The sequence below is a fragment of the Hylobates moloch genome, unplaced genomic scaffold (assembly GCF_009828535.3).
Source record: "Hylobates moloch isolate HMO894 unplaced genomic scaffold, HMol_V3 SCAFFOLD_6, whole genome shotgun sequence".
Classification (NCBI taxonomy): domain Eukaryota; kingdom Metazoa; phylum Chordata; class Mammalia; order Primates; family Hylobatidae; genus Hylobates; species Hylobates moloch.
The window spans coordinates 67,372,854-67,398,827 of NW_026652281.1; the positions used below are offsets into that span (position 1 = coordinate 67,372,854).

The 25,974-nt window shown below is 40.5% G+C and overlaps 1 protein-coding gene across 1 annotated transcript; it reads left to right on the forward strand.

Moving 5' to 3' along the window:
• Positions 1–53: 53 nt before the first annotated feature.
• DHFR (dihydrofolate reductase) lies at positions 54–25,751 on the forward strand. Its single transcript, XM_058440758.1, has 5 exons — positions 54–325; positions 2,599–2,704; positions 14,080–14,206; positions 18,063–18,178; positions 22,824–25,751. The coding sequence occupies exons 1-5, from the start codon at positions 121–123 to the stop codon at positions 22,900–22,902; spliced, it is 633 nt and encodes a 210-aa protein (XP_058296741.1). The 5' UTR covers positions 54–120; the 3' UTR covers positions 22,903–25,751.
• Positions 25,752–25,974: the final 223 nt, after the last annotated feature.

Below are 25,974 nucleotides of genomic sequence, written 5' to 3' on the forward strand. Positions count from 1 at the left end.
ACCTGCCCTGGCCACCGCTCAGGTATCTGCTGGGCCGGGGCGATGGGACCCAGACTGGCGCAGGCTGCCCGCGGTCGGGGTACCTGGGTGGGACGCGCCGGGCCGACTCCCGGCGAGAGGATGGGGCCAGACTGGCGGTCTGCGCTGGCAGGAAGGGTGGGCCCGACTGGATTCCCCTTTTCTGCTGCGCGGGAGGCCAAGTTGCTGATTTCTGCCCGGATCCTGCTGCCCGGTGAGGTCTTTGCCCTGCGGCGCCCTCCCCCAGGACAAAGTCCCAGCCCTGGAGAAAACACCTCACCCCTGCCCACAGCGCTCCGTTTGTCAGGTGCGTTAGAGCTCGAGCCCAAGGGATAATGTTTCGAGTAACGCTGTTTCTCTAACTTGTAGGAATGAATTCAGATATTTCCAGAGAATGACCACAACCTCTTCAGTAGAAGGTAATGTGGGATTAAGTAGGGTCTTGCTTGATGAAGTGTACCAGTGCAAATGTTAGTTAAATGGAAAGTTTTCCGTGTTAATCTGGGACCTTTTCTCTTATTATGGATCTGTATGATCTGTATGCAGTTCCCAAGATTCATTTACCATTATTAAAAATTTTTTGTCTTAGAAATTTTGTGTATGTTAACGCACGAGCAGATTATCAGGCATGGGGCAGAATTGGCAACTGGGTGGAGGCTTCGGTGGAGGTTAGCACTCCGAAAGGAAAACAGAGGAGGCCTTTGGAACAGCTGCTGGAAGAGATAAGGCCTGAACGAGGGCAGTGGAGAAGAGAGGGTAAAAATTTTTTAAGGTTACATGACCCTGGATTTTGGAGATCTGGAATTTGAAGATGATGCATCAGGGATGAACGCTCAGGTTTTCAGTTTGAAAGCTGGCGTGATACGTAAAGGAGTGGAGAATAATGTACCATTGTAATGATGAGGTGCCTCTAGGACATCTAGGATAATTTCAGGCACGGGGATCTAGGTGAATTGAACTGTTGGAGGGAAGGGAATAACCAAGGAAAAGAATGTGGGGGTTGAGAGATGCCCCGTTTAAAACCTAAGAGACCTGGATATTTATGGTTGTAAGAGGAGGCCTCGCAGAGGAAATGGAAACAGTAAGAAAGGAGCAGAGGCTGCATCTCTTTAATGGGACAGATAAAAGGCATTTGGGTTTGACACTTAGGTCACTGGTAGAGATGATGACAAGAGCCCATAGCTAAAGAATTGATAAAAGCCAGTCTCAAAAATCCCGATATAGTCTGGTAATGTTAATGTTTCTTTGGTTCAGATAGCTGACTCTCAAAGCCATTTTCCTAAGAAATTGAACCAAAAGTGGACGCTATATGTAAAAAGTTTTTATAGAAGCATTAAAAGAGTAGGATAGAGACATAATTAAACATGTTTTAAGGTAATTGAGTGGAACATTAAGCAGCTATTTTTAAAAGTATGATTTAATATCAATCTACAAAGTACACAAATATAATACAATTGTATCAAACAGTTTTGACAGTACTGATTAGAGGCTGAACTTTATTCTAAGTCTTTTAATTCCCACAACAACCCTAGAAGCAGGAACTATTGTTATCTCTATTTTATAGATAAAGAAAGTAAACCACAAGGGGTTAACACGATTTGCCTTGTGGATGACAAAATGCATTCAACTTGAGCACTTTGACTCAGAATCTTTTTTTCTTTTTTTTTTTGAGACGGAGTCTCGCTCTGTCGCCCAGGCTGGAGTGCAGTTGCACTATCTCGGCTCACTGCAAGCTCCGCCTCCTGGGTTCACACCATTCTTCTGCCTCAGCCTCCTGAGTAGCTGGGACTACAGGCGCCTGCCACCACGCCTGGCTAATTTTTTGTATTTTTAGTAGAGACGGGGTTTCACCGTGTTAGCCAGGATGGTCTCGATTTCCTGACCTCGTGATCTGCCCACCTCAGCCTCCCCAGAATTTTTACTCTTTACTATGTTATACACAATTGCAAATGATTAAAACTAAATATTGGATATAAATTGGATAATGCCAAAGGGAAAAATAGTTATATTTAGGTAATGAGTGATAAGTATGAATTTTAGTAAGACTTTTAAGTTCAGTTTTTTTAAAGGAGATCCACTAAATGTCAGGATGTCCATCATATCTATGCACATACCTATGCAAAGTCCTCACTTAATGTCATCTGTGAGTTCTTGGAAACTGTGACTTTAAGTGAAACAATGTATAGCAAAACCAATTTTACCATAGGCTACTGGATGTACACAAGAGTTAAGTTCCTAGGGCATATTGCTGGTCACAAAAACATCACCAAACTTCTAAATGAAGGCCAAAAACACTTCTAATATAAAACACTGAAGTAAATATGAGCTATACATACATTTAAGAATAAAATGTGCATGTCTTTGGGATGTGGAAGGAAACTGGAATACCTGGAGAAACCCTATGCAGAAATGAGAAAAGCATGCAGACTCCACACAGATGGTGGCCCTGGACAGAAATTGATTATTTTTCTCATCAACGTCAGAGGAAAACGATGTTATCCAAGGACCTGTTGTATATAAATATATGAAAACATATGTATATTCCCAAAATATACTTAGGCTTTCTTTGTGATTTTATAGGTAAACAGAATCTGGTGATTATGGGTAAGAAGACCTGGTTCTCCATTCCTGAGAAGAATCGACCTTTAAAGGGTAGAATTAATTTAGTTCTCAGCAGAGAACTCAAGTAAGTACCTTAACATAAATTCACCACAAGAAAATCATGTCTCATAATGGAGATCAGTATATGATAAAATGAAATTGTATAAAAGCTATTGATGAAGCTGCTTAATATCACAAAGGTGATTATAGAAAATTAATAAGCAGTTATTTATACTACATGACAATAACTTATTCTACTACCTGAGTAATTGATTTCATCACCTTGAAAAGTTACATTAAACATTAAATAGCTCACTGTGGTATCAGATTTGCAAGTTATCTTGAACCATCATTCAGTGGGCCCAAATATAAATTATACAGTGTAATCAATAACTTGTAGTTTCAATAAAGTCAAAACAACTATTTTTTGGGACTTGCTAAAATTAAGTGATGATCCCCTTTCTGGACCCAACCCTAAATGCAATAAAATGTGAATTTTAGGATGGGCCGAAATGGGTCATAATCTTCTGCTCTATTATTCCTAGTTAACCACAATACCCAATAATATTTTGTACTTAACATTCATTACCCAGTGTCTGAAGGTAAAACATTTCGAAGTATTGAAATGGTTCTAGAGATCCTGGAGAGAGGCAGGTATCTCCAGTTAGCCTCTGCTAAGAATTTTCCTGTCCTCCAACCCAGGGTTGGAGTCAGTAGTTCATGAAGCCTGGATATGCCCTGGTGACTGGAGAGTGGGAGGGGTAATCATATTAAGACTGCCCAGGAAGTCAACTCCAATGGCTTGGGAGGTTGAGGGGTGGCCAGAATTGGACCTGTGTTAATCCATTCTCATGTTGCTATAAAGAACCGCCCCAAGACTGGGCAGTTTATACAGGAAAGAGGTTTAATTGACTCACAGTTCCTCATGGCTGGGGAGGCTACAGGAAATTTAAAATCACGGTGGAAGGGGAAGCAAACGCATCCTTCTTCACATGGTGGCAGGAAGGAGAAGTGCCAAGCAAAGGGGGAAAGGCCCCTTATAAAACCATCAGATCTCATGAGAACTTAACTCTCACGAGAACATCATGGGGGAACCACCCCCCATAATTCATTTATCTCCACCTGGTATCACCCTTGACATGTGGGGATTATTAAAATTCAAGGTGAGATTTTGGTGGGGACACAGCCACAGCCAAACCATATCAGGACCTAAGGGGAAAGTCTGGGATCTGGCATGTTAATCATTCTTAGCCTAATAATATAATCACCAAAAAAAATGCAGTATCCTAGGGCACCACTTGCTTGGGAACAGTGGTCATGGTATTCTTTTCCCGTGTGTATTGTTGAAGATTCAACCAAAGAAGCAGAACCAGTGGTAGATAGATATAGGTATATTAGAGTTTTATTGCGAGGAATTGGCTTACACAATTATGGGGGCTGGGTACGTGAGTCCAAAAATCTGTAAAGCAGGCCATCAGAAAGGGCAAGCTGGAATTCTCCAGCGGGGCTGAAGCGGTACAGGTGAAATTTCTTCAGAAAAGCCTCAACTCTACTCTTAAAGCCTTTAAACTGATTGAATCAGCCCACTCAGATTAAAGTCTGACTGGGCACAGTGGCTAACCCCTGCAATCCCAGCACTTTGGAAGGCCAAGGCAGGTGGATCACTTGAGCTCAGGAGTTTGAGACCAACCATGCAACATAATGAAACCCCGTCTCTACAAACCAATTAGCCAGGCGTGGTGGCGTGTACCTGTAGTTCCCTGGAGGCAGAGGTTGCAGTGAGCCAAAATAGTGCCACTGCACTCCAGCCTAGGCAACAGAGTGAGACCCTGTCTCAAAAAAAAAAAAAAAAAAAAACTGAATTGTAATCACATCTACAAAATGCCTTCAAAGCAACACGTAGATACAGTATCTGAATAACCAAGGACTATATCCTAGCCAAGTTAACACTGGGAAGGAAAGAACTACACAGCTATATAGGCTAAGGGGATTCAGGCTTACATAGATTTTCTCCTGTTCTTCCTAGAATGGCATAGGTAAAAACCGAGAAGAAAGTGTATAGAATATTTGCATTGATTGCCTCTGGGTGACGGGGCAGATTTGTTGATGTGCATCTTGCCACCTGCTTCCATCTTCATGCTGTTCTATTCTTCTGGTTGCTAGGATGCTCTGATTATCTCTTTCCTTAGTAGATTTCAAATTCACAGACTATATCGCCATTCCAAGAAACTCTTCAGTGATATTTTTGAATACTACTCAAGTTTGTTTATGGCTAGCTTGAGCTCAAACAGAAAGAAATCTCAGTGGGGGAGATGTTCACTTGAGCCAGCATTTCTCCTCAAATATGATGAGTGTAATTTTTTTTTACGACCTCCCTGTGATACGTTTAATTGGGTTTGGTTGCTTCTTGTGTATTTATATATAACATATGTTGGTGTCTTGTGCTTTTTTTTTTTTAAGTCTAAGAAAATTTAAAGTCTTTGTTATCAAGCATGCCAGGGAAATAGTGATACCAGTTAGTAAAAAATGTTAGAGCTCTTTTTTGTTGTTGTTGCTCTTCCTCCCACTTCCTTACTTGTTGGTCAGTCCCACATATATAGTGAGCACCTGCTGAGTGCCAGGCACTGCAGGGTCTTGAATAAGAGGGCAGAGATTTATACATGGAAATCGCTTGCTTATGCCAACTCTAAAGATACTTCATTTTTCACCCCTCTCCCCCAGTGTAAGAAAGAAGAAACTGAATCCTCAAAGTGATCACAAAATTTTCTACCAAACACAAGTTATTTAGGGTAAATATTTCCTTAGTAAGGTATTGAGGGAAAATGCTTTTCCAAAGTTGTCTAGACAATCAAGTTGTGGCTTTAAAAGAACTTGAGGTGAGAAGGGTGGGAATGGCCACTGATGAGTACAGAATTTTTTTTTTTTTTTTTTTTTTTTGGTGTGATGGAAATGTTCTAAAAGTAGATAGGAGTGATGCTTGCTCAACTCTGTGAATCTACTAAATGTCACTGAACTATACAGTTTAAAAGGGTGAATGTTATGGTGTGTGATTTATATTAATAAAGTGGCTTTTAAAAGTCTTTGGAACCAGCCAGGCACGGTGGCTCACACCTGTAATCCCAGCACTTTGGGAGGCCAAGGTGGGCAGATCACGAGGTCAGGTGTTCGAGACCAGCTGGGCCAACATAGCAAAACCCCGTCTCTACTAAAAATACAAAAATTAGCCAGGTGTGGTGGCAAGTGCCTGTAATCCCAGCTACTCGGGAAGGTGAGGCAGGAGAAGCTCTTGAACCAGGAGGCAGAAGTTGCAGTGAGCCGAGACTATACCACTGCACTCCAGCCTGGGCAACAGAGCAAGACTCCATCTCAAAAAAAAAAAAAAAACAAAATAAAACTCATTGGAACCAAAAATTAAACAAGTTTTACTGTAATGCTATAGTAGCGTAGACACCATCTTTAGAAAATCCAAAATTGCTTCCATTATATAAGATTTAAATAGTCTCCCATCCATGAAAGTTAACTTAATTTCATGTTATAGTTTTTTACAATCTCACTATCAGAGTCTCCACAGTGATTAAAACTTCTTGAAGGTGCAGTTCTGTCTCCCCCTACCACTCACACACTTGGAGTAGCAAACACTGACCTGGTTTCTGATATCTACTATGGCACCTAATAACTTTGTGACTTTAGGCAGGTTACAAGTAAGCCTTGTTGAACCTCTTTCCTTACATATTAAATGAGATGAATAATGACAACTTTTTTGGGTGATTTTGAAGACTCACTGAAATTTTGTATGTAAAGTTTCTGGCACACAGAAGGGTATAGATATCAGTTCCTACCCCCACCCCCACAAACTTGCTACTTTCTATCTTATAGAACATACACATTAATGAAATCACGGCGAACAGACTCATGATCTCATTTTCACCTTAACATATTACTTTGTTCTTGTTTCCCTCGATCTTGAGACAAAAAATCCACTGCCACCTAAATCAACTCTCATCTCCCCTGACTTGATTCTGGATTCCTTTTTTTTCTATCTTCACCTTGCTCTGCTGTCCCAACCTTTGATTATTATCAAAGGCAAAATAAAAATGTTGAGATGAATCTCTGAATTTAACATTTTGTTTGGGAAGAAAAAAATTGCAGTTTAGGGCATACATGCACACAAGTGGCCTTCCATATGTCTGAAGAACAAAGGGAAGGTTAGAGGTTTTATTTAAAAGGAGAAATGTTACTGCTGTTTGAGAAAGTTCATTGGCACTACTAAGGTTTGGGGGAGCTAGCAAGCTCTGACTGGCGAGCAGTGAGTGGTGGGCAAAATCAATTCTAAAGTTGCAGCAAGTTATCTCAGAAGCTATAGATAAAACTGGTTTCAGGTTACAACAAGCAGTTCCAGCAGTCGGGCTTACAGGGAATTACATTCTTGGAGCAATGTTTTATACCCTGAGTGCTTTTTTTCCCTGGCCCCTCAACTCTGATTTAGTTGGGTATGACAAGAATGACCCACTGTCACCCAGACCAGAGGGCAGTGGTGTGATCTCGGCTCACTGCATCCTCCACCTCCCTGGCTCAAGCAATTCTCCTGCCTCAGCCTCCCAAGTAGATGGGATAACAGGCATGTGCCACCAAGCCTAGCTAATTTTTGTGTTTTTTAGTAGAGATGGTGTTTCTCCATGTTGGCCAGGCTGGTCTCGAACTCCTGACCTCAGGTGATCTGCCCACCTCAGCCTCCCAAAGTGCTGAGATTACAGGTGTGAGCTACCGCGTTTGGCCTACCCTGTTTTAAACCTCACCACAGTTTACTTTTCTTATACCCTCAACTTCCTCAGAGCTTTCTTATATTAAATAACTTTAGTATGATTAAAATAAAATTCTATACCACACTTCGATTGTAGTCTGTCATGCCTGTGCCTTTGCACATGTTTTTATCTCCTTTGACACTCAGTTAAGGAATCATGCCCTGAGGAGTATTCTCCCTCATCACCCCGGCCCTGCGTTCCTGTATAGCGTCCTCTGCATGTCTTCATTTTATGTCCTTTCATACATTATAGTCACTGCTGAGATATTTCTGACTGCCATAACAATCTCTTTGAGTGCAGGGACTGCATATTTTATCTCTATCCCCAGAATCTAGCATAACCCCTAGCAAAGTAGGGATTCGGAAATCACAGAATGAATAGTACATAGGTGATTTATAAAAATAGAACCATCCCACATAGTACCACTTTGTAACCCACCTCTTTTTCCCTCAATATATTAGAAAATAAAGTCCTGTAAATATTTTTAGTGGCTGCATAGTATTCCATTATGAGGCTGGATCATACCCAATTTTTAATATGAGCATACCTCAGAGACACTGCAGGTTCAGTTCCAGACCACTGCAATAAATAAAGCAAATATCACAATATAGGTAGTCACATGAATTTTTTCTCAGTGCATATAAGTTATATTTACACTATACTGATAGTCTAATAGATGTGCAATAGTATTATATCTTTAAAAAATGTATGTACCTTAGTTGAAATATGACTGGAAAATGCTAACAATCATCCGAGCCTTCAATGGGTCATAATCTCACTGTGGAGTGTCTTGCCTTGATATTGACGGTTGCTGACTGATAAAGGTCATGGTTGCTGAAGGCTGGGGTGGCTGTGGCAATTTCTTAAAACAACAATGAAGTTTGCCATATTGATAGACTCTTCCTTTCATGAAAGATTTTTCTGGAGCATGTGATGCTATTTTATAGGATTTTACCCACAACAGAATTTCTTTCAAAATGGGAATCAATCCTCTCAAACCTTGCTGTTGCTTTATTAATGTAGTTTGCGTAGTATTCTAAATCTTTTGTGGTCAACAATGTTCACAGCATCTTCACCGGGAGTAGATTTCATCTCAAGAAGCCAGTTTCTTTGCTCATCTGTAAGAAGTAACTCCTTATCCATTGACATTTTATCATGAGATTCCAGCAATTCCATTCCATCTTCAGGCTCCACTTTTTTTTTTTTTTTTTTTTTTTTTGAGACAGAGTCTCGCCTGTGGCCCAGGCTGGAGTGCAGTGGCGCGATCTCGGCTCACTGCAAGCTCCGCCTCCCGGGTTCACGCCATTCTCCTGCCTCAGCCTCCCTAGTAGCTGGGACTACAGGCGCCCGCCACCACGCCCAGCTAGTTTTCTGTATTTTTTAGTGGAAACGGGGTCTCACCATGTTAGCCAGGATGGTCTCTATCTCCTGACCTCGTGATCCATCCACCTCGACCTCCCAAAGTGCTGGGATTACAGGCATTAGCCACCACACCCAGCCCAGGCTCCACTTCTAATTCTAGTTCTCTTGCCATTTTCACTGCATCTGCAGTTATTTCCACCCCTGAAGTCTTAAACCCCTCAAAGCCATCATGAGGGTTGGAATCAACTAACTCCAAACTCCTGTTAATGTTGATATTTTGATCTCCTATGAATCATGAATGTTGTTAATGCCATCTAGAATAGTGAATCCTTTCTAGAAGGTTTTCCATTTACTTTGCCCAGATCCATCAGAGGAATGACTGATTATTGCAGCTACGGCCTTACAAAATGTATTTCTTAAATAGTAAGACTTGAAAGTCAAAATTACTCCTTGATCCATGGGCTGCAGAATGAGCAGGAATATTTTAAAGGAATCTTCCTGAGAAGTAGGTTTCAACGGTAGGCTTTAAATATTTAGTGAACCATGCTATAAACAGATGTGCTGTCATCCAAGCTTCATTGTTCCATTTCTAATACACAGGCAGAGTAGATTTAGCATAATTCTTAAAGGCCCTGGGATTTTCAGAATGGTAAATGAGCATTGGCTTCCACTGAAAGTCATCAGCTTGCATTAGCCCCTAACAAGAGAATCAGCCTGTTCTTTGAAACTTTGAAACTGGGCATTGACTTCTCCTTTATAGCTATGAAGTCCTAGATGGCATCTTCCTTGAATAGCAGGCTATTTTGTCTCCACTGAAAATCTGTTCTTAGTGTAGCCACCTGCATCAATGATCTTAGCCAGACCTTCTGGATAAACTTGCTGCAGATTCTACATTAGCACTTGCTGCCTTACCTTGCACTTTTTTCTTCTGGAGACAGCTTTTTCCTTAAACATCATGAACCAAACCCTGCTAGTTTCAAACTTTTCTTCTATAGCTTTCTCACCTCTCTCAGCCTTTACAGAATTAAAGAGGGTTAAAGCCTTGTTCTAGATTGGGCTTTGGCATAAGGTACTGTGGCTGGTTTGATCTGTCCAGACCACTCAGCTTTCTCTACATCAGCAATAAGGTCGTTTGCTTTCTTTTTTTTGTTTGTTTTTGTTTTTGTTTGAGACGGAGTCTCGCTCTGTCGCCCAGGCTGGAGAGTGCAGTGGCGTGATCTCGGCTTACTGCAAGCTCCGCCTCCTGGGTTCACGCCATTCTCCTGCCTCAGCCCCCCAAGTAGCTGGGACTACAGGTGCCTGCCACCTTGCCCGGCCAACTTTTTTGTATTTTTAGTAGAGACAGCGTTTCACTGTGTTAGCCAGGATGGTCTCGATCTCCTGACCTCGTGATCCGCCCACCTCGGCCTCCCAAAGTTCTGGGATTACAGGCGTGACCCACCACGCCTTGCTAGGCTGTTTGCTTCTTACCATTCACATTTTCACTGGAATAGCACTTCTAATTTCCTTCAAGAGCTTTTCTTTTGTATTTACAACTTGGCTGTTAGATGCAAGAGGCATGGCTTTTGGCCTGTGTTGGCTTTGATATGCCTCCTTCACTAAGCATAATCATTTCTAGCTTTTGATTTTACATGAGAAATATGCGACTCTTCCTTTCACTCGTATGCTTGGAGGCCATTGTAGGGTTATTAATTGGCCTCATTTCAGTATTGTTGTGTCTCAGGGAATTGGGAGGCCAGAAAAGGGGGAGAGAAACAGGAATAGCCAGTTAGTGGAGCTGTCAGAACACATAACATGTATCGATTCACCATCTTAAAAGGGCATGATTTATGGCACCCCATAACAGTTACTTGCAACAGTAACAGCAAGATCCCCAAAACATATTATAATAATGAAAAAGCTTGAAATATTGTGAAAATTACCAAAAGGTAACAAAGTGAACACATGCTGTTGGAAAAACTTCACCAATAGACCTGCTCAGTGCAGGGTTGGCACAAACCTTCAATTTGTAAAAAAGAAAAACACCTTAATATCTGTGAAGCACAGTAAAATGAGGTATGGCTTAGTATTTTTAAAGGCTCAGTATGAAGGGTCTTAAATTGAGGGTGGATTTTTGCGTTCTGGTTAAGACACTATTCTGTTTCAGGGCTTTTTGTTTTTAAGTGGTTTCGCAACACTCCTCGGGGAAATTGAGCAAGAATTCCATCGGCAGTCCTCACATCAGGAACAGTGAAAAAGGATAATGTTTATATGGCACCTGGGATAATCAGATAAGGCCAGAGGACAAGAGTCAGAGGGTTCTGCCTAATCTAAGCCCCACCATCCTGATGTTTAAGGGCCCCTGAATCAGAGGACCCTGTAGCCCACAGGCATCAACTGAAGTCTTGTCCATGTAACAAATTGCAGCTCAAGTTTCAAAGTCAGATCTGCTGGAGTTCAACTCCCAGGTCCATCATTTCCCGGCTGTGTGACCAGTAGTTTCTTAACCATTCAGCCTCAGTTTCCTCATCTATAAAAAGGAATGATAGTACCACGTACAATTGCCAGTTAAATGCAGTGTGTACATTATCTCATTTAGTCTTCATACAAACCCTCAAGACTCAATCACAAAGAAATGTCCACACATTTCTTAACAAAGAATACATATGCTACTACATACCAACTCTCCTTTGTCAGGGAATCCAATCTAGATTGGTTTAAAATAATTATAGGAAAGAAATTCAGCAGTGAAATATGTGACTATATTGGATGCTTGCTATTTGTCATTTACTGTATTTCTAGCACTTGTGCCGTGTAAGGGCTGATGAACTCAAACAGTAGCTCAGCTTTTTGCATGTTCTTTTTTACAAACCACCTGGAGGTCCAGTGTTTCCTGTGATACTTACCTCTAAACTGCTAAATAGCCACATTTTACGGAAGCATATTCTTCATACCTTTGCTTTAACTTAAATCTCTAACTTTGCTCTATATTTAATTTGGGTTTTTTTTGGGGGGGGGGGAAGTGGAGTTGGTATTTTTTGAGACAGAGTCTCGCTGTCTCGCCCAGGCTGGAGTGCAGTAGCACAATCTCAGCTCACTGCAACCTCCATCTCCTGGGTTCAAGCGATTCTCCTGTCTTAGCCTCCCAAGTACCTGGGATTACAGGCACGCGCCACCACGCCCAGCTAATTTTTCTATTTTTAGTAGAGACGGGGTTTCACTATGTTGGCCAGGCTGGTCTGGAACTCCTGACCTCCTGTGATCCGCCTGTCTCAGCCTCCCAAAGTGCTGGGATTACAGGCGTGAGCCACCACGCCTGGCTAATCTGTTCTTCACTTTCTTTTCCAGACTCACTACAAAAAAGGGCAAGGAAGTCTTCACAGCTGCAATTACTAACACCATCACAGCTCTGTTTTGGCCATCGTCTGTTTATTAACTAAACTCTCTTCTCTCCCAACTCCAAATCTTTGTTTCTTCTAGATTCAGTTCTCTCCCTGAAGATCCTAATCCAACCTGGTCCCTGCAACTGCCCTGATACCTTAGGAGATACCTGGGCTTGTTTAACTTCTCCCTGGCCACCATGTCTTTTTCCAGCCTGAGTCAAAGTATATTCTTTGCTCTAACCTAATTCTTTTAAGAATGACAGAGTAAATTTATATTAAGAGGGAGAGGGAGGAGGTAATCGAGAATGAATAGTACCTATTCTTAATTAATCCTTATTATAACTACGAGTTCAAGGGCAATTATATAATCTTGTTAAAGCAACAGTCTAAAAACTTGACATTGAATTGTAATTTCTGTTGTGTATCTAATTACTATGAAAGCCTAGTTCTACCTGTTTCATCATTTATAAAGGGAATTGCAACCCCCACCACGACCAACAAAGTAGTTTCAGAGATTGGGAGGGACTAAGCTAGTTAATGTAAACCAAGCTTGTCCAGCCCACAGCGCACAGGCCTCAGAGTGGCCCAGGATGGCTTTGAATGATGCCCAACACAAATTAGTAAACTTTCTTAAACCATTATGCACAGATTTTTTTTTTTTTTTTTTAAGCTCATCAGCTATTGTTAATGTTTATGTATTTTATGTGTGGCCCAAGACAATTCTTCTTCCAATGTGGCCAAGAGAAGCCAAAGTATTGGACCACCCCTGAGTAAACACTGAAATTAATTAACTTCTTCCCTTTTGGATTTTAATTACATAAGTAATAATAAGCTCATTTTTTAATACTTCACCCATTCCTGTATTGTTTGAAACATAAATCCTTTCCCCATTCCCAAAGGTAACAACATATTAACAGTCTGAATGTCATTCCAAGCTTTTCTGCAGTCATTCAAACATATCACTCTTTTTCTAATATTTTATCAGGAAAATCTTCACACAGAAAGAACTTTACAGTAAACTCACCACCTAGATCTACCATTAACATTTTACTCTACTAGTTTCACACATTTCATCCATCAGTTGGTGTTGTTCATTTTTGCATTTCATAATTAACTGCAGACATTAGTGTATTTCCACCTAAATACTTCATCATTCATACCATTAATGATTCAGTCTTGGCGGGGTACGGTGGCTCACACCTGTAATCCCAGCACTCTGGGAGGCTGAGGCGGGCAGATCAGCAGGTCAGGAGATTGAGACCATCATGGCTAACGGTGAAACCCGTCTCTTCTAAAAATACAAAAAATTAGCCGGGCATGGTGGCGGGCACCTGTAGTCCCAGCTACTCGGGAAGCTAAGGCAGGAGAATGGCATGAACCCAGGAGGTGGAGCTTGCAGTGAGCCGAGATCGCGCCACTGCACTCCACCCTGGGCGACAGAGCGAGACTCCGTCTCATTCATAAATAAATAAATAAAATGATTCAGTCTTTCTTTACAGTTTTTTTCTGAAATAAATATTACATGAGACACAAGTCTTAAATGTACATTTGCTAAGTTTTGATAAATGTATACACCTGTGTAACCCCAGCCCTATCAAAGATATAGAATATTACCTGTCACCCCCAGAAAGTTCTCTCCTGCCCTGTCCAAGTTAATCTTTATTCCACCCCTCCAGAAATAACTACTATTCTGATGTTTTTCCACCAGAGATATCACAAAATATCACGTGGTTTTATGATTCATTGTGAACCATAGATGTACAAATGTAGGTTGGATGATTGGTCATAGGCCATACTGATGTTAAGTGCTTTCTGTTGAAAGGATTCATATTTATGATGATTTTAGTTCTATAGTCACTGCTTCTTAGTCAGATTATTTGACTAGTATGGATGGATTTTACAAACATTTTGTGGAATTCTTTTTTTAACCTTAGGGAACCTCCACAAGGAGCTCATTTTCTTTCCAGAAGTCTAGATGATGCCTTAAAACTTACTGAACAACCAGAATTAGCAAATAAAGTAGACATGGTCTGGATAGTTGGTGGCAGTTCTGTTTATAAGGTAAGTGTAGTTATTGGTAAATAAAAACAAATGTTCTATTCTACTTTCTTTCAGCTTCCTTGCCATTTAAAGGAAGTAGAAGAAACAGGTATAACACATTGTCTGAACCTTTAAAAAATTAAGCCACGAGTACAGGAAGCAGCACATTATCTGTACTGTAAATTATTTGTTGTCAGTTCAAATTATTTGTTACTTGATACTATACAAATTAAATAGAAATGCAAAAATAAATATTTTAGTCTGTATCAGCCTTTTTTATTTATTCATTTATTTTTGAGATAGGGTCTTGCTTTGTCACCCAGGCTAGCGTGCAGTGGCACTGTCTCACTGTAGCCTCGAGCTCCCAGGCCCAAGCGATCCTCCCACCTTTCCTCCCAAGTAGCTGGGACTATAGGCAAACACCATCGTGCCCGGCTAATTTTTGTATATTTTGTAGAGTCAGGATTTTGCCATGTTGCCCAGGCTGGTCTGGAACTCCTGGGTTCAGGCAATTGACCTCCCAATGTGCTGGGATTACAGGTGTGAACCACCACACCCAGCCTATTTATCTTTTTAATTGGCAAATAATTGCATATATATATATATATATATATATATGTATTATATACGACATGTTGTTTTGAAATATGTATATATTGTAGAATGGCTAAATGGAGCTAATTAACATATGTATTACCCACTTATGTGATAAGAACACTTAAAATCTACTCTCAGCAATTTTCAAGAATACATTTGTTATTAACTGTAAAATAATAGATGTACAATAGATGTCTTGAACTTACTCCTCCTATGTAACTGAAATTTTGTATCCTGTGACCAACATCTCCCCAGTACCAGTCTACTTTCAAATCAAAGAATAATTGATGTTTCCAATTTAAAATCCATTCTAAATCTTTTCCTGAGAATTGTACTTGCATTGCACTGGTTTCTACTCCCTGAATGTACCCTAGATACACTGAGTTATCCCTTTGTCTTTCAGGATGAATATATCTCTCACTGAGAAAGGGTTGGGGCTCTCAGTTGATATACACTAACTAGATGTATATGAATTTATTACAAGCAGAAAACTTCTTCAACAAATTTTTTTTTTTTTTTTTTTTTTTTGAGACGGAGTCTCACTCTGTCAAGACTCGGTCACCCAGGCTGGAGTGCAGTGACGCGATCTCGGCTCACTGCAAGCTCCACCTGCCAGATTGATGCCATTCTCCTGCCCCAGCCTCCCGAGTAGCTGGGACTACATGCGCATGCCACCACACCTGGCTAATTTTTTTTGTATTTTTAGTAGAGACGGGGTTTCACTGTGTTAGCTGGGATGGTCTCAATCTCCTGACCTGCTGATCCACGCACCTCGGCCTCCCAAAGTGTTGGGATTACAGGCATGAGCCACCACGCCCGGCCAATATACCTCTTTTTTAATACCAAATGACTTCCAGCTTTAAAATTTTTGAGGATAACAAATAGAATTCTTTGCCTTTTAAAACACCAATGAAAAATTAACATTTATGAGGAGGAAGAAAAATCTAGTTTCTGCCATGTGGGTGGTCTTGTGGTAAGATATATACAGTGAAATTATTTTAGAAAGAAGAGGTAGGCCGATGCCTGTAATCCCAGCACTTTGGGAGGCCAAGGCGGGTGGATTGCTTGAGGTCAGGATCTCTAAACCAGCTTGGCCAAGATGGTGAAACTCCATCTCTCCTAAAAATACAAAAATTAGTTGTGTGTGAGCACGGGCCCCTGTAGTCCCAGCTACTTGGGAGGCTGAGGTGGGAAAATCACTTGAACATGGGAGGCAGAGGTTGCAGTAAGCTGAGATCGTGCCACTGCACTCCAGCCTGGGTAACAGAGTGAGGCTCTGTCTCAAAAAAATCTGTTTCTCGGGCTCCTGTTTCTAGAACCTCTTATTTTCCCCATTTGTAATAGAAGAAAATGGACATTTTTTCCTTGATATTTTTATCCAAGTATGAATTTCTTCTAAGAAAACAAGTTATTTCTTTATTTTGTTCAGTGCCTACCACACTTTGAATGATTCATTACCATAGTCACTTGAAAATGTATTCTTTAAGCAATATAAGTACATAAATGCATTTATATGATAAATCTACGTATAGATAAATAGGAAGTAGAACCTTCAAATGGCATTTTTACACCTGCCTCACGTCACAACAGCTTGTAGATATCATTCAGGCTTATCTTCCTATGGGCCAAATCGGACCTCCCAGCCTATTTTCGTAAAGAAAGTTTCAGTGGAACACAGCCCCACCCATTCATTCAGTACTGTCTGTGGCCTGCAAAGGTAGGAAACCCTATGGCCCTCAGAGCTTAAAATATTTACCGTCTCTCCCTTTACAGAAGGTTTGCCTTGTATAATCAACTTTTTTTTTTTTTTTTTTTTTTGAGACAGAGTTTCGCTCTTTTTGCCCAGGCTGGAGTGCAATGGCACAATCTTGGCTCACCGCAAGAGTTCAAGCAATTCTCCTGCCTCAGCCTCCCAAGTAGCTGGGATTACAGGCATGCGCCACCATGCCCAGCTAATTTTGTATTTTTAGTAGAGATGGGGTTTCTCCATGTTGGTCAGGCTGGTCTCGAACTCCTGACTTCAGGTGATCCACCTGCCTTGGCCTCCCCGAGTGCTGGGATTATAGGTGTGAGCCACTGCACCCGGCTTATAATCAACTTTAATACAGAACTTCACCACCGCAGTCAATCTAATAATCCAGACAGCTCCTAAGTGACTAAGGGGCAGGTAACATAGACAGCTTGTGCAGGACAAAGGGATAATTCACGTCCTAGGCAGGACAGAGCAGAACGGCACAAGATTTCTTCACACTACTTAGAACAGCATGTCATTTAAATCCTATGAATTATTTCTGGAATTTTCCAGTTAATATTTTCAGACCACAGTTGGCCACAGATAACGAACTGGAAAGTGAAACTGCAGATAAGGGGGGACTCTGCATTCCACTTTTTAAATTTTTGGTACAGTAAGAATTAGTAGAGAGTACAGCATCTATTTAGTTGTAGCAAAGATAATAAATGATTTAATATAAAATGATATATTGAAAATAAAAAGTGAAATTTGTTCTGTACCCTTATTTGGAATTTTAAAAATAAACACTTGGATTTGTCTGTGTGTGTGTGTGTGTGTGTGTATTTTTCTTTTCTATAAGCTATTTGAGATCAAGAATTACTGCTTTCTTAGAATTGCAATTAAGACATACATTTTATGAATGAGAATTTTAATACACTCATTCCAGGGCAACTTTTTCTGTAGAAATTATCAACCATATTTTAGGCAGAGTTAGAAAAGTCATGTGCAATATAAAGCCAAATGTTAATATAATTGTTAGCACCAGGAAGCAGAAAAATTACCTCTCTACTAGCATTGTAATTATCTTCCAAGAATTGGAAGCATTATTAAATTTTATGTATATGTATTAAGTATGCTCTTGGGGTTTTCCGTAGTCAAGGTCTCATTAAATTGTACTATCTTATTCATACATGTTTATGTAAATTTTTCTATGGAGAGCAACTAGATAATTTGGGGCTGTTAACTCTAAACAGCCAAAGGGGAAACAATAAAAGAGAATGCTTAAATTAAAAAGTTCTTGTAAGCAAACTGGAGGCCAGACTATATTTAAACTTAGTCTCTCATAATTATTGATAATGGTTAGTGTCATTCTCAATATAACTAAGGCATACTTTGCAGCACCCTAGATGAAAGAATAGGATATTTTAATAATATGCTTTGGCAGTACCAAGCATATTTTTAATACCTAGTATAAACTTAATTAAACATAAATATTAGAGTTTGTCTTTTGACACACATTAAGAAAATTGATGTTGTTTTATTTCAAAGGAAGCCATGAATTACCCAGGCCGTCTTAAACTGTTTGTGACAAGGATCATGCAGGACTTTGAAAGTGACACGTTTTTTCCAGAAATTGATTTGGAGAAATATAAACTTCTGCCAGAGTAAGTATAAGGTTATTAATTAGTTTGAAGCACTTTGGATTTCCTGCTTAAGACTATAGAAAATAACATGTCTTTTCAGACTACAAATTGGGTTCACTGTGTACTGCCAGGGTGATGGGTGCACCAAAATCTCACAGATCACTACTAAAGAACTTACTCATGTAACCAAATACAACCTGTTCCCCAAAAACCTATGGAAATAATAAATTTAAAAAAAAAAAAAAAAGGCTTGGCACAGTGACTCATGCCTGTAATCCCAGCACTTTGGGAGGTCGTGGGGGGGCGGCAGATCACCTGAGGTCAGGAGTTCAAGACCAGCCTGGCCAACATGGTGAAACCCCGTCTGTACTAAAAATACAACAAATTAGCTGGGCGTGGTGGCACATGCCTGTAATCCCAGCTACTTGGGAGGCTCAGGCAGGAGAACTGCTTGTTCCTGGGAGGCAGAGGTTGTAGTGAGCCAAGATCATGCCATTGCACTCCAGCCTGGGCGACAGAGCAAGACTCTCAAAAAACAAACAAAAAAAATATTAAGTATTTTAACCCCTGAGCATGTGATGTCTTTCCCCTTGTTTAGGTCCTATTTCATTCAGCAATGTTTTATACCTTTCAGTGTTAATTTCATTCTTATGTATTCTGTTCCTTTTGATGCTATCGTAAATGGTATTTTCTTTAGTTTCAGACTGTTCATTGCTAGTTACAGAAATGCAAATGATTTTTGTTTATTAATCTTGTATCTTACAACCTTGCTGAACTCATTTAGTAATTCTGTCAGTAGATTCCTTAGGATTTTCTCTATACAGTATAATGTCATCTGCAAATATAGGTTTACTTCTTCCTTTTTAATCTGGATTTTTTCTTTGCCTAATTGCCAGGGCTAGACCTGCCAGTACAGTGTTGACTAGAAGATAGCAAGAGCAGACTTACTTGTCTTGTTCCTAATCTTAGAGTGGAAGCTTTTCTCTCTCATCAAGTGTGATTTAAGCTGTGAGTGCCTTTATCACATTGAGGAAGATCCCTTCTGTTTCTAGTTTATTTAGTATTTTTTATCATGAGAGTATTATACATTTTGTGACATGCTTTTTCTGAGTCTATTGAGATGATCATGTGGTTTTTGTCTTTTATACTAATATTTTAATGTACTATTAATATGGTATATCACATTGATTTTCATGTTAAACTAATGTTTCTGGGATAAATTCTACTTGGTATATAATCCTTTTTATATGTTACTGGGCTTAGGTTGCTAGTATTTTGTTGAATGTTTTTGCATTTATATTCAAAAGGGATGATTTATAGTTGTTGTTTTTTTAATGCCTTCCCCTGGTTTTGTTATCAGAATAAAAGTGACCTCATAGAGTGAGTTAGGAGATGCTCTCTTCCCTTCTGTTTTTTTGAAAGAGTTTGTGACAGATTGTTAGTACTTCTTAAATGTCTTAGAAAATTTTAATAGTGAATCGATTGAGATAGGAATATGGAAAAGGCTCCAAAGTGGATATTCTAAACAAGGCTATGGGAGAAAGCAAAAAACTCTTCCACTGCAACATTTGATGGTCATTTGTACTTTCAGGCATGTACTAACATAACATCATAACAGCCTCTTTAATGGAATGGAGGGAATTCTCTAACGGGAGACCTAGAGTAAGTCAGTCCTTCATTCTATGGAGAAAAAGGAAACCTGTGAAGATAAAGTGAATATACTTTGTCCCTGGAAAACAAACATTGCTCAGTTATGGAGCGGCTTTCTCTCCAGATCTCTGTGCGCTGGGGAACTTAGATTTGCTTTCTACTGTCCAAATAGAAACTTTGGTCATTCTCCACCTCCCCTATCCCTTTCCCCACAGCTACTCACTTAGTTTAAGTCCCGTTGTCTCTATCAGTTAACCTCTTGTGGTTATATAGGTTTCTGTTCAAACATAGTCTTTTATTAACATCATTCTTCCTGATTTAAAAAATAGACTAGTAATAGCGAAATACAGATGAGAGAGAGAACTTGTGAGGCAGGAAGAGAATAAAATTAGAATGTAGAAGGAGTCACAAGTGATGGGAGCCAGAGCAGACGGTCATATTAACAAAGTGGTTTTACTTTGTGTCTGCCGTCATCCCTGTAGGTCGTTGTTTGTGCAGTCGATTTTTCAACAGCACTGTGCCAGCCTGTCCTCTAGGGCTCTGCTCTCATTCATCTTGCCTAGAAGAAATCTTTCTCAGACTATTTCACACTAGACCCCAACCAAACTAGCAGGCCCAGATGTCTACTTAATGAGCCCCAAACAGGCTTTTACTTCTAGTTAACCATCTTCTGTGTGACCACGTAGTCAAAGAGAACAGAGATTAAAAGAGGCCTGTGGAGGCAGTAGTTGGCTCCAGAGCTGGGACATATGCCCCTTATCAGTGGACACCTTGAAGTAGGTTTTGGATGGGCTGATATTTCTTCTTCTGACCCTACAGCTTCTTGTCAGGATGCCGGCATACTCGTCCACATGACTCGGATATCCCTTTGCTCCTGAGCCTGTGCTTCCTGTAGAGTCTTGAGTTTGTGTTTTGGTTTTTTGGTTGAGATGGAGTCTTGCTCTGTTGCTCAGGCTGGAGTGCAGTGGCATGATCTTGGCTCACTGCAACCTCCACCTCCCAGGTTCAGCAATTCTCTTGCCTCAGCCTCCCAAGTAGCTGGGATTACAGGCGCGTGCCACCATGCCCAGCTAATTTTTGTATTTTTAGTAGAGACAGGGTTTCACCATGTTGGCCAGGCTTGTCTTGAACTCCTGACCTCAGATGATCTACCCGCCTCGGCCTCAGCCTCCCAGAGTGCTGGGATTGCAGGTGTGAGCCACCGCACCCGGCCCAGAAACTTCTTGATACGTTGCTTTTGTCTTATGAACTGACAATTTTGACACTTGAGAATTTTGCACAAAAAATATATGTAGATGTTACTTTTCATGACTCATTCCAGAGAGACTAAAATTATAATAGAAAATGGTTAATAGAAACATTGCTTCTTCCTCTGAAATATAAATTATTCCAGAAAGTATCTTTTTCTTTTCCCTATAATTTTGTTACATTGTATGTTTTTTTTCTACCAAAAATGCATAATCTCTAATTAGTCAGCAAAGGTTAATGTCTATTATTACTCAGCAATGTATTGAATATCATGAGACTTAAAAGTTTACTGTGTTGTCCCTGCCTACAGTGAGTTTAAAAAATAAAGAAATGAGGCAGGCGGATCACGAGGTCAGGAGATCGAGAACATCCTGGCTAACACGGTGAAACCCCGTCTCTACTAAAAATACAAAAAATTAGCCAGGCGTGGTGGCAGGTGCCTGTAGTCCCAGCTACTCAGGAGGCTGAGGCAGGAGAATGGCATGAACCCGGGAGGCAGAGCTTGCAGTGAGCCGAGATTGCACCACTGAACTCCAGCCTGGGCTACAGAGCGAGACTCCGTCTCAAAAAAAAAAAAGAGAAATGAAACAAACCAATACTACTAGTAGGCACCATTTATAGAACACTTGATGTGTTAGGCACAATGCTACATTCTTTTCTGGTTTTTGGGGGTGGGGGCGGAGTCCTGCTCTGTCACTGAAGCTGGAGTGCAGTGGCGCCATCTTGGCTCACTGCAACCTCCGCCTCCCAGGTTCAAGCAATTATCCTGCCTCAGTCTCCTGAGTACTTGGGATTACAGGTGCCCACCACCATGCCCGGGTAATTTTTGTATTTTTATTAGAGACAAGGTTTCACCATGTTGGCCAGGCTGGTCTCGAACTCCTGACCTCAAGTGATCCACTCACCTTGGCCTTCCAAAATTCTGGGATTACAGGCGTGAGCCACTGCGCCTGGCCAACAATGCTAAATTTTTTTACAAGGATGAAGACTTTATTAGACAGCCAGGCTCAGAGGCATGTCACACAGCAGAACCAGAGTGAAGCACAGTCTGATTCAAGCAGGCGTTCCTGACCACCTGGAGCATACTGGGGTGCAGCCTGCATAGTACTGAAGAAGTAACCAAAGATTGGGGTTCACTGGAGGCTGGAATGGTCAGAAGATTCCTCAGTGGAGAAGCTGGGTTTTGGATGGAAAGCTGGAGAGAACACAGGCTTAAGTGAGAGTTAGGGAACAGGAATAGCAGATCCTAATAAAGGAATTACAATCGGCCACACATTGTGGAATTAGAGTAGTGTGGTGTCCATCAATCAAGCAGAAGCAGAGAACCTGTCACTGTCCAGGACACGTAATTTCAGTTATGTTCTAAACAGCTTCAGATTGTATTTTTGTCTTTTGCTTACTCAAGAAATGTGATACCAGATGTAAGTCTTGCAAAAAGTTCTTAAGAAATTTCCTATTAGCTGGGTGACAGACTGGAAAGATATAAGGGAAACTGCTGACTGGTTTTTGAGAGAATGAGGAATCCAAAGGAAACAAAAAAGGAGAAATTACTTTTTGTTTTCTAACTTTCTATATAGTTTACAGTTTTTTTCTTACCATTTGCATATGTAGTATATTGGCGTGATATTTATCTAATTTGACAGTGGCTTACCATTGTGAAGAAAAAAGAAGGGAAACCTTTTATTTGCTTTATGCACTATTGATGCATTTAAACTGAGAATCAGGGAAGCTATGTTTTTAATGGACAAATAATATTTTTTTCTTGCAGATTCCCAGGTGTTCTCTCTGATGTCCAGGAGGAGAAAGGCATTAAGTACAAATTTGAAGTGTATGAGAAGAATGATTAATATGAAGGTGTTTTCTGGTTTAAGTTGTTCCCCCTCCCTCTGAAAAATGTATTTTTACATTAGAAAAGGTCTTTTGTTGACTTTAGATCTATAATTATTTCTAAGCAACTTGTTTTTATTCCCCACTACTCTTGTCTCTATCAGATACCATTTATGAGACATTCTTGCTATAACTAAGTGCTTCTCCAAGACCCCGACTGAGTCCCCAGCACCTGCTACAGTGAGCTGCCATTCCACGCCCATCACATGTGGCACTCTTGCCAGTCCTTGACATTGTCGGGCTTTTCACATGTTGGTAATATTTATTAAAGATGAAGATCCACGTACCCTTCAACTGAGCAGTTTCACTAGTGGAAATACCAAAAGATTCCTACGTGTATATCCAGAGGTTTGTAGATAAATGTTGCGACCTTGTTTGTAACAGTGAAAAATTGAAAACAACCTGGAAGTCCAGTGATGGGAAAATGAGTATGTTTCTGTCTTAGATTGGGGAACCCAAAGCAGATTCCAAGACTGAAATTTCAGTGAAAGCAGTTTATTTGCTAGGTCATACCAGAAATCATCAATTGAGGTATGGAGAAACTGAACTGAGAAGGTAAGAAAAGCAGTTTAAAGTCAGCGAGCAGGTTCTCATTGGTAACAAGCTCTATACTGCTGAGATACAGGGAAATGGAGGGGAGAAAGCTGGAGTATTGATTCCCCCCCCCCTCTCCTTGGTTGTAAGCTCCCTGTCCTGTGTGTGGCCGGAACGTACTCCAGCTGCTCTATAGCAAGTCCCAGGTGTTTGCAGTAAGAAGCTGCTGGCATGCACGGGAACAGTGAATGCCAAACACTTAAAGCAATTCGATGTTTAAGTATGTAAGTTTTTTCTTTTTTTTTAGACAGCATTTCGCTCTTGTTGCCCAGGCTAGCGTACAATAATGTGACCTCGGCTTACTGCAACCTCCGCCTTCCCAGATTTCCAGCGATTCTCCTGCCTCAGGCTCCCAAGTAGCTAGGACCAGGCGCGTGCCACCACGCCCGGCTAATTTTTGTATTTTGTATTTTTAGTAGAGATGGGGTTTCTCCATGTTGGTCAGGCTGGTCTCGAACGCGTCACTGCAAGTGATTCGCCCACCTCAGCCTCCCAAAGTGCTGGGATTACAGGCATGAGCCACCACACCCGGCACATCTTCATTCTTTTTATGTAGTAAAAAGTATAAGGCCACACATGGTTTATTTGAAATACTTTGTAATTTAAAAAAATACAGAAGCAGGAAAACCAATTCTAAGTTCAAGTGAGGGATGATGGTTGCTTGAACCAAAGGGTTGCATGTAGTAAGAAATTGTGATTTAAGATATATTTTAAAGTAAGTAGCAGGATACTCCTCTGATGGAGTTTGACTTTGGTTTTGGGCCCACGGAGTTTGAGATGCCTTTGAGAAATGAATGAAGTAGAGAGAAAATAAAAGAAAAACTGGCCAGGCACAGTGGCTCACACCTGTAATCCCAGCACTTTGGGAGGCTAAGGCAGGCAGATCACTTGAGACCAGCTTGGGCAACATGGCAAAGCCCCATCTCTACAAAAAAACACGAAAATTAGCTGGGCATTGTGGCACACACCTGTATTCCCATCTACTCAGAGAGCTGAGATGGAAGAATCAATTGAGCCCACGAGTTCAAGGCTGCAGTGAGTCGTGATTGTGCCACTGCACTCCAGCCTGGGTGACAGAAGAGACCTTGTCTCGAAAAGGAGTCTGAAAACAATGGAACCATGCCTTCAGAATTCTAGAAAGTTATTTTCAACTGATAAATCTATATTCACCCAAATAATCAAGGGTGAAGGTAAAATAATACATTTTTAGACAAGCAAAGACTCAGAGGTTACCTCCATGTACCCTTTTTAGGGAAGCTGTTGGAGAAAATACTCCAGCAAAATGAAGGAGTTCACAAACCAGAGAATGACATGGATCCAGCAAATAGGGTCCAACACAGGCAATATTCCAGCTATGGAGCTAGCTTTAAAAAGAAACAGTAAAAATATTAATAGGTTAGCTGGGTGGAATGGCCAATGCCTGTAGTCCCAGCTACTCAGGAGGCTCAGCAGCAGGATGGCTTGATTCCAAGAGTTCCAGACCAGCCTGGCCACCTTAGTGAGATCCCTTCTTTTAATAACTTATTGCCAGATTTGGGGCATTTGGAAAGAAGTTCATTGAATATAAAGCAAAAGTTAAAAAAAGGCAAAGGGTTGGTTAGGCAATCATTAATTCTAGGGCAGAAAGAAGTACAGGATAGGAAGAGCATAATACACTTTTTCTCAACAAGGAGCAGTATGTACACAGTCATAATGATGTGGTGACTGCTTAGCCCCTAAATATGGTAACCACTTTGGGACAATATGGGAGGAAAAGTGAAGATTGTGATGGTGTAAGAGCTAAATCCTCATCTGTCATATCCAGAAATCACTATATAATATATAATAATGAAGAAATGACTAAGTAGTTATGTGAGGAAAAAAACGACATTGCTAAAAGAGTTAAAAGTCATTGCTCTGGAGCATTAGGAGGGATGGGGCAGGGGACTGTTAGGATGCATTATAAACTGAAAAGCCTTTTTAAAATTTTATGTATTAATATATGCATTCACTTGAAAAACTAAAAAAAAAACAATAATTTGGAAAAACCCATGAAGGTAACTAACAGAAGGAAAAACTAAGAGAATGAAAAGTATTTGCCTCTGGAAAGAACAACTGGCAGGACTGTTGTTTTCATTGTAAGACTTTTGGAGCCATTTTATTGTACTTAGCCATTTTTATCTATTTCTTTAATAAGAACAATTCTATCTTAATAAAGAGTTACACTTGTTCCTAAGTGCTGGCCTCCTGTTGTTCTTTGTACACCCCACACAAAATTTCAAAGAAACTTTGATGGCAATATATCTCCATGGTCAGCTTGAAAACATAGAATTAGCCAAGAGTCACACAAAACAAAGATCAGTTGTTAGGAAACAATCAAAATCAAGTCTCACTTTTTCCAGATTAGCTTATGGAACAGCACTGTAAGGTGATAACTTGGGGCAAACATGTAAATGATA